General features: G+C 54.5%; 1 protein-coding gene across 2 annotated transcripts; it reads left to right on the top strand.

The window, feature by feature from the left end:
* Positions 1 to 605: 605 nt before the first annotated feature.
* On the top strand, positions 606 to 8,061 carry UROS (uroporphyrinogen III synthase). Of its 2 annotated transcripts, none has more exons than XM_049764522.1 (9): positions 606 to 720; positions 842 to 925; positions 2,071 to 2,167; positions 4,183 to 4,257; positions 5,807 to 5,881; positions 6,442 to 6,522; positions 6,604 to 6,689; positions 7,081 to 7,179; positions 7,662 to 8,061. In XM_049764522.1, exons 1-9 carry the CDS (start codon positions 658 to 660, stop codon positions 7,797 to 7,799), a joined length of 798 nt encoding a protein of 265 aa, XP_049620479.1. In that variant the 5' UTR covers positions 606 to 657; the 3' UTR covers positions 7,800 to 8,061. The 2 variants fall into 2 exon arrangements, with proteins under 2 accessions (XP_049620479.1, XP_049620480.1); XM_049764523.1 differs by having other exon boundaries at positions 7,110 to 7,179; positions 7,662 to 7,784.
* The last annotated feature ends 1,041 nt before the right edge of the window (positions 8,062 to 9,102 follow it).

The following is a 9,102-nucleotide window of genomic DNA, read 5'->3' as shown; positions in this document are numbered from 1 at the left end:
AATACAGACGGGGACAACTTGTCCAAGTCATTCTGAGACCTGATTCAGAGTGGTCTCAGCTGCAGTGGAGTGTCTTCCCCACCCTACATCAGCAGTGGTTAGACAGGAGAAAGAAGGGGTTAGGATCTGGGGTGGCAGAATGTGTGAATCCATATAGAGACAAGCTCACAGAGAGGACCCTTAGAGTGACAGGTAAATCAGCCGAGTACCAGCAAGAGCAAAGGACACTAGGCTGTGTTGGCTCCCGTTTAAAGGGCTTATATTCTACAGGCTGGAGTGACGGAGTGTTACCTGCTAATTCTCGAAGGGGAATAGTCAGGAAAGACAAATAAAGTGTATGCAGACTTGTAGGAAAGTTTGGGTTTGGGAAAGACAATGTCTAGAGACTGTAAGAAGAGTCCTGATAACACAGGCTTTGTTAACAGGCTTCTGAGCATTAGTGCATTAACATAGAAATCTGCTGGAAGTTTCTCTTTCCCCACTGATGCCAGCCAGCCAGGTGCTGGCTCGTCCTAAGGGCTGCTCCTGCCTTTGCCCCTTATCAAGTGCCCACAGGCGTCCCTGGGGGGGGGCCTCAGTCTTATCATAACCCCGCCCCACCCAATTGAGCTCTGAGACCAGTCTCTCTGTCCACTCATAGCCCTGACTGCCGCAGCCATGCAGGTTCTCCTGCTGAAGGACCCCAAGGAAGATGAGTGTGGTCAGGACCCCTACGTCAGGGTAGGTGTCTGGGACCTCAGAAGCAAGGGGTGGGGGGCAGCAGAAGGTGGGGATACCCCACCTGCATGTTATACCCTTATTTTCCTGAGGCCCATCCCCAGCTGCCTATTCCTTTCGGCAGGAGCTGGACTCATGTGGAGTCAGTGCCACCCTAATCCCCGTTCTGTCCTTTGAGTTCCTGTCTCTTGCCAGCCTCTCAGAAAAGGTAAGTTCCTGAGTGAGGCTCTCATCTTTGTGATTCTTGCCTGCTTGAGCCAGAGCACCCACCCACCCACCTACCCCTAATCCAGCACCTCCTCTTTAACTGCCTGGGGGCAAAGGGCAGATCTATCTCCTGGGGGTGCTGTGGGGTCAGGCAACTCACTGCAGAGTACTCATGCTACAGGAGGGGGCAGAACCCAGGGAGCCCCACTCTGAGTTGGTTGCAGCCTCCTCTGTCCAGTAGGCCCCTCATGCCACCTGAGCTAGGAGTGTCCATCCTGAAATACCCCGCTGTCATCTGTTGTCACTCTGAGCTGGGATTGGTGGGGGGGCCCTGTGCCTGTATACATCAGTGTGGCCTCTGGCCTTCCAATACCTGCCTGGATGTACAGCCGAGGGTGCTTGACTTGTGAGAAGCAGCTTCAACGGAAACGAAGGGGTTTGTGGTAGCTAGTCGCTGCCAGACCAGTGGCTAGGGAGAATGTCAGAGACCAGGATCTTTAGTACCTCCTGGCCACTCAATCCACAAGACCTCTCAGGACTGTCCTCAAAGCTCCAGGAAGTCAAGAGGAACATATCGGCTCCTTCCAGAGCTTCTGTGAACCCCAAGACATCATCTCAGAGATGACAACCCTGAGCCCCACTTGGCAGGTTCCCTGAGGCCTGTGGGGATATGCACCCGGGAATTATCCCCCTCACGGAATCCTGGGACTTCTCTGCTTGAGCAGTTATGGCCCCAGGAGCATTCCAATTCTGTTGTCTGGGACTACATCTGACGATACGCAGGGGTCACTCCTGGCAGGGGGTAGGCCCTATTGGGATTGAACCCAGGTCAGCAGTACAGGCTAAGTGCCTTTCCCCTGTGTTGTCTCTTTAGCTCCAACATTGAGTTTGATTTTGTCATGCACACCCTCTGCATTGTGCTGGCCTGTCCCTCCAGAAACATGCGGGTCAGGGGACACAGCAGAAGCCCAGAAATGACTGTGCAGACTATGTAAGGTGCAGAAAGGCCTTGGGCAGTCCAGATCCATCCACCCACTGTGTCCGTGGGCGTGGATGGCCCAGGCTCAGTTCCCAGAAAGGAAGTCTTTGAGTTTGGGGATCGCCTGGTATGCTCCTCATGCTTCCCCCTCTTGCTATTGGTGGCAGCTGTCTCAACCTGAGAACTACGGGGGCCTCATCTTCACCAGCCCCAGAGCGGTGGAAGCAACAAAGCTGTGTCTGGAGAAAGACAGTAAAGTTGCAGGTGAGGATGCCCCAGTCTTTGTTCACATTTCTGAGGTGTGCGTATGTGTATGCACACACACGTGTGTGTGTGTGTGTGTGTGTGTGTGTGTGTGTGTGTGTGTGTTTGTGCAAAGCTGCAGGTGAGGACGCCCCAGTCTTTGCTCCCATTTCTGGGGGGCAGGGTGGTCCAAAACAGCTGCACCCAAGGGTTGTGTGGGTACGATTACAAAACAGCTGCACTCCTGGCAGAGAAAATGGCACCAAGTGTCGACTCAGAAACCTTAGTTTAGACTCCAAGGGGCTGAACAGAGACATATGGCTTCTTAGCAGCTGCTTTTTTGTTGTTTTATTTTCCTTAAAGGATTTTTATTTATGTTTTATTTGGGGCCGCATCCAGTCAACATTGTCTTTGTGGCAACTGTTGATTTTTTTCTTTTTTCAGTTTTTTTATTTTATTAAATTTTATTCGTTTCCTACCTAGCTATGCTCAGGGCTTCCTCCTGACTCTGCACTTAGGGAGGACTTAGGGTACTAAGTGGTCCCGGGATGGGTGGTCCCAAGGCAGCCAGGCTGCTTTCCTGCAGGAAATGCCCATGGGAAGGATGAGAAGAAGAAAGCCACATGAGGCCAGAGTCATAGCATAGGGTATTTGCCTTGCATGCAGAAGATCCAGGTTCGATCCCCAGCATCCCATATGGTTTCCCCATTCTGCCTGGAGTGATTTCTGAGTGCAGAACCAAGCCCTGAGCGCTGAGAGGTATGGCCCAAAAACTAAAAAAAGAAAAGAAAAGAAAAGAAAAACCCCGAGTGGGCACTGTAGCTCCCCATCCTGCCCTGCCTCACAGGTTAAAAAGAACTGGCCTGCCCCCTTGGTCTGACTCTCCAGCCTGAACCCAGTGCGGGTCCACAAGTGTAGACAAGTCAAAGTGTGCTCTTTCCCAGAGCACCTTCCCATGTGTCACTTCCTTGGAGCTTCTCAGCAGTTCATAATAGGAGAGGGAATGCAATTAAATCCAGTCCTCTGGGTGGGCAGTAGAGCTCCAGGCACTGCTGGGGGGGCACACAAGGCCCCAGCCAGAGCCACCCAAGCCACAGGAACTGCGCTCTCCCTGATCCTGGTCATTGAGAAATGACTGTTTAGTGTGTACCTGGAGGGACCGGCCTTCAATTCCTTGTAAAGAGGTTCAGAGGACTGAGAGAAACCACTGCCTTTACAGAAGAGCTGTACTCATCACCGGATTTGAGGAAGATAGGGGTTATTTTTTTGTTGTTTTTTTTTTTTTTGTTATTGTTGTTTTCCTAAGAAGGTATTGGATATTCATCGCATGCATTTCTCATTGTTCTTTTTTTTATCTGTAACTTTTGTCAAAAAAAGTTAAGTTGAGCTTACTTATGGCCTTGAAACCTACTGGCGCTGGTGTGACTTATTAGATAAATGTATTGTCTCAGCTGATCTTGGCTACTTCAAGATTTATTTTCAGGACTTAATTCACCTGTATTTAATGGCCAGTCATTTTTTTCTTCCAAAATCTTTTGTTTTTGTTTTTTTATTTTTGGGGGCCACATCTGGTGGCACTCCAGGGTTACTCCTGGCTATGCACTCAGAAATCGCTCCTGGGTTGGGGGATCGTATGGGATGCCGGGAGATTGACCCGTGGTCCGTCCTAGGTTGGGGCATTCAAGGCAGATGCCCTACCACTTATGCCACCACTCTGGCCCCTCGTCCAAAATCTTTAGCCAGAAACATCTCAGTATCCACCTGCAAATGAGTGTCCGGGTCGTGTTTTTGTTCTAGTACAAAATATTAAGAATAAAGCTTGGAGTGCCATCTATAAATCACCTAGCACAGCCTACTGGGATGTGTCTCAGAGTGACTTAAAATTTTCATTAGTATTTACAGAACATGAGCAGTGTAAGAGGGGGTTTCATTTTTCGACATTCCATTTCCTCACGCCGGGTTCCAGGAAAGACTGAGCTGCCCTCTAGGTGGCCTGTCTGGCTTCTGCCCTTCAACTCTGCTTTGCTGCCTTGCAGTGTGGACAGAAACCCTGAGGGAGCAGTGGAAGGCCAAGCCAGTGTATGTAGTCGGGAATGCCACCGCCTCCCTAGGTAAGTGAGCACTCAAAGCCGAGTCTCAGCCCAGCTGGCTGATGTGGCAGGATATGATGCAGATATCGCACTTGCCTCCAGCCTAGGCCTGCCACATGCTTCTTCTCGCTCATGCTTCCCCTCTTGCTGCTCCCCTGGGCAAAGGCTGAAACCCCGGACCCCCACCACACAGGAAGTTAGAGGCTTGGATCTCAGTGCCCCCTGCTGGCACATCACCCCTTACTCCAGCCCATCTACAATAGATTTGCAACAAGAGGAAACTAGGGGCCACTCACTCCCGGGGCTCCTTCCCAGGACTATGGCATAGACCACAGTTCTGAGCTACAGGAGGTCCAAGGGGTCCCAGGCTATGACCCCCCACTGGGACCGGTGACTGGGTTGGGCTGCCCAGTGGAGAGTCAAGGGTCTTTGTGTGCAGGTGGGGGAGTGGAGGGGCAGGAGTCTGCAGCCCCTGAGATGTACCATTGGTTTTATCTGGACATTTTATTCTTGTTAATTTGGGGAACCCCAGATGACAGGCCCGGGAGATATTGCAGGGCTCAGGGTGCTTTCGGTAAAGTGTTGTAGCTGAGTTTGAATTCACTTTTGGCCCTTGTGCACTCAGAAACATTTTTGGGGCCAGATTTTTCTCCCCCCCCCCACCCCCTCCCACCCCCCGTCCCATTCAGGGTTGCAGCTCCCCGTTTAAGGAGCCAGCATGGGTCTTCAGACTCACACAGGCCTGAAAGGAAAGAATCTGGACATGGAGATAGTGCAGCAGGGAGGGTACTTGCCTTGCATAACTCCTTCAGGAGTGGTCCCAGAGCACAGAGCCAGGAGTAAGCCCTGAGCGCCTCCAGATGTGTCTCCAAAACCAAAACAAAGGAATCTGGATGCTTGTTGCAAAAGGAATGGACACTGAAGAAGCAGTTGTTTATGAGAGCCAGACATGAGGCCAAACTGTGAACAAGGCCCGCAGCAGAACTCCTGCGGGGCTGAAGCGATAGGCACTTGCCTTATAGGCGATATCCCAGGTTCAAGATGCTCTGGACAGTCCCCAAAATTCAAACTAGGAGTGATTCCTGAGTGCAGAGCCAGAAGTCAGCCCTGAGCACTGCTAGGTGTGGCCCCAAACGCCCCAAACAAAGCAAAGGCAGATTCCATACTTGGGGCCAGAGCTAGTGTCCTGAGAAACAGGTTTGGCTGAGTTTGGTTTGGCTTGTTTTGATTTGGAGGCCATACCTGTCAGTGCTCAGGGTCTACTTCCTGCTCCATGTCTCTTGACAGTGCTCAGGGATCCATGTAATGCTAGAAATCCAACCCAGGCCTGCATGCCGAGCCTGTGCTCAGCCCGCTGGCCATGATCCAACCACAGTGGCCTCCAGCACCCCATGTCGGAGACGTGGCTCAGGGTCCCCTTCTCAGCTTCCCTCAGCCCCAGCACAGGACCCCAGAAGAGATGCCTGTCAAAGGCTATATTTCCCATGCACCCTGGGAAAAGGAGGAATGGGGGGAAAAGAGAAGGCTGCAGGAGCCACTCGGTCACCCCAAGAGTGTTTGTGGTTGTCAGTGCACAGGCTGGGCTTGGACACAGCCGGAGAAGCCTGCGGGAATGCTGAGAGACTGGCAGAATTCATTTGCGCCCGTGAGTAGGCCACGACCCCATGCTGAGATGTCCCTGGCCCCTGCCCTCTGCCCCCAAGGACTGAGTCCAAGGGCCCTAACAGTTAAATGCTCATCCCTCCCCCAGCATGCCTAGGGAGGAGTGAGGGAACTGCTGGGTGGCTTTTTCTGTCTCCTCCATGACCCCTTTCCTTCCCTCGACACAATCATCTTGACAACATTAGGCAGTAGTGCTTGACTATGGGGTGAAGCCTTGCACTCTGCATGCAGGAAGCCCTGCTGTCCCAGCAGCACCTACTAGGGTGCTGCTGCTCCCCCTTGCCCCTCAGCCCTGCCTTCAGGCACCTTCAGCTGAGGTCGCCCCAGCAGACCATTACCATCAGCCCCTCACCCAGGCTCACCCACACTTCTGACTCCAGGGCAAAGCCTTGTGTGAGCAGAACCTGCTGTGGGGCACCCTGCTTCGAGGTTTTGGGGAAGGAGGTTGGGGCACACTATGGTGTCAGCCCCCCTGGCCTGGCACCCTCTGGGCCCTGAGCAGGTTCTCCTGGAGCCCCCATAGCGCCTGCCCATCTCTCCCAGGGAAGCTCCCCACGCTGCCACTGCTGTTCCCCTGTGGCAACCTCAAGAGAGAGGTTCTGCCCAAAGCACTCCGGAACCAAGGTGAGGCGGGCCGTGCCATGGGCGCAGCTGCGTGGGGCTCTCCATATTCCCAGGCACTCAGGGCTCCTGCACTGTTCCTAGGGGTTCCCTTGGAGAGCCTGACTGTGTACCGCACTGTCCCACACCCTGCAATCCGGAGCAGCTTGCATAACTACTATGCCCAGCAGGTGTGTCCCCACTGTCCCCGGGCCCTGGAGTCACCAAACATGTTCCAGACCCTGCTGGGGTACCCCGGAAGGCCAAGTCCCCTGGGAAGTAACCACACGACCCCTCACAGCACAGCTGTGCCCTGCCTGCTGTACTACATGGCATTGCCCAGCAGACCCTGGCAGAGGAGCCTAGGGCCCCGTTGCGCCCACCAGGGGACTTGGGGGTGATCTTGAGGGCTTCTGCTGTCCCTCAGGACATCCCATTGTTGGTGCTCAGGAGGCCATGCCAGCCCCAGGCCTCACCAGGCAGCTGAGGCCCAGGGTAGCCCAGGGATTGGTAGAGCCTGTCAGTGAGACCCTCAGACCCACCCAGGCACTGGGGCTGCTGCCTGACCTCCCCTTCCCCCAGGGGGTCCCTGCCAGCATTACGTTTTTCAGCCCATCGGGCCTGAGCTACAGCCTCGAGTACATCCGGGAATTGTCGGGTGAGCACATTGAGCAGATCCAGGTGAGAGACGGACAGGTGATAGCGCATCTGTAGGGGTGGCTTGCGGGGGTGGGGGAGAGATGCTGGCACTTCCTGTCAGGTTCCTCACTGCTCAGGGCTGCCAGCACCCATCACGGTCCCTTCACACTGCACACTGGGCAGCTAATCTCAGCCTACAATGCTCCCATAAGCACTGCTTTCTGGGGAGCCCCCACTCTGCTGTCCCCAGAAGCCTTTTGAGGCTTGACTATGTTGCCTCAACTTGCCCAGTCTCCCAGACATATCAGCACAGTGGGTGCAGCCAACTGAGCGCTGCAGGGTGGAGCTCCAAAGTGCTCCTCAGAACTGGGGCAGGAGCCTCCTGGAGGTATAGGGTCTGTGAGGGTTTCTGAGTGGGGCTCACCTCCCCATTCTGCTGCTGGAACCCCTTTCTCTCCCCTCTCCTCTATTCCCTTCTCTCCCCCCACCCCACCCCACCCCCCGCTACTCTCTTCCATCTGCAGTTCGTGGCAATCGGCCCCACCACAGCCCAGGCCTTAGCCGCAGAGGGCCTTCCCGTGAGCTGCACAGCCGAGAGTCCCACGCCACAGTCCCTGGCTACAGGCATCTGCTCAGCACTCCAGGCTCATGGTGCCCGCTGACCAGGTGTAGGTGGGTCAAGAGCTGGGCTCACCCCAAAGACTGCCGCTCAGGGCCATGTGGGCCTAATATTTGCCTCAGACAGACCACAGGGGACATCAGGCCCCAGGAGAGCCCAAAATCATGGACCCACCCAGCCCTGAGCAGTGCCCAGGGGCTCACTGACCTCCTCACTGCCCGTTCTGGGCATTTCTCATTGCCGAGCCAAGTCTGGAAGAAAATAGTCATGCCTACGCTGAGAATAAAATGTGTGTGTGTGTGTGATTTTGTCTTTTTTGTTCAATGAAATCGCTGTTTCCACAGTAGCTCGGCCTCAATATGTGTCGATGCAGGGCAGGACTGGAACCCTGCTGAGTGCTCAGGAGACAAGGTGGGAGATGATGGTTCTCCCAAGACTTGTCCAGCGGGAAAAACTAGTTGTTGATACTGGATCTGGAACTCTGGAACAGGAGCACTCGGTGCTGAGCAGGGGCCTGGCCCAATGGGATAAGGAAGGCCCTTCCGAGCTCCCAAGCAGGGAGCCTTGAGCAGAATTCTGTGGCAACCCTGGGGCTGTACCCTGGACACCACCCCTACCTCTTTTCTGGAATGCTGGTGGAAATGCTGGAGCAACATTTCTCATAGGCTCTGGCAACCCACAGAAAGGAAGTCGTGTGGAGCCAAGGACGCTGAGGGCACCAGCCCCCTGAAAAAAAGAGCCAGGCCAGAGCTACATAGCTGAGCAGAATACTTCTCACAAAGTTTCTATACTCTGGAGATCTCAGGCTTCATCAGGGTGGGGAGTGGGGGAGGGCTAGCTGGAACACTGATGATCTCTGCAAAGCTGCAGGGAGTGCTCAGGAACAGTGCACAGCGTCAGCCAGGGTCACCGAAGCAGCCTTTGCTCAGCTGGGCCAGTGCCGCCACACCTCCCTGACAAAAACTGGAGGTGCACACCTGGGGCCCTCCCCAAATCTGACACTGGTCTGCGACCTGACATCCTGACTTGGATGGAGGGTGGGGGGCGTAACAGGTGGCCGGGCCCTGCACATAGCTCAGCATCCCCTAATGCCAGGCTCCTCACTGTTGGCTCAAGGAGGTGCAGTGACCCCCCTCAGCATCGAAGGAGCTGGAACATGCCACTCAGAAATCCACAGCCTCGAGCCCACAGGGACACTCATCCTGCCCCCCAGGTCATCTCAGTTCAGAGGTCACAGTTCTGGGGTCTGTTTGTTGGATACTGTTGCTCCCCCAGGCGAGAGCTCACCCCCTGTCTTCCTGCTGTGATTTCAGCTCCTCCAGCCCTGTCCACATGCAGTGAGGTTT

Source organism: Suncus etruscus, chromosome 17 (genome assembly GCF_024139225.1).
Source record: "Suncus etruscus isolate mSunEtr1 chromosome 17, mSunEtr1.pri.cur, whole genome shotgun sequence".
Lineage (NCBI taxonomy): Eukaryota > Metazoa > Chordata > Mammalia > Eulipotyphla > Soricidae > Suncus > Suncus etruscus.
Note: the sequence above shows the minus strand (reverse complement) of the source record. Positions and strands in the feature narration are given on the sequence as shown.

Coding starts and splice junctions, on each gene's coding strand:
- UROS (XM_049764522.1), top strand. CDS start 658: ATGCAGGTTCTCCTGCTGAAGGACCCCAAGGAAGATGAGTGTGGTCAG. Junction 926..2,070: donor TTGCCAGCCTCTCAGAAAAG/GTAAGTTCCTGA, acceptor TATTGGTGGCAG/CTGTCTCAACCTGAGAACTA. Junction 2,168..4,182: donor GAAAGACAGTAAAGTTGCAG/GTGAGGATGCCC, acceptor GCTGCCTTGCAG/TGTGGACAGAAACCCTGAGG.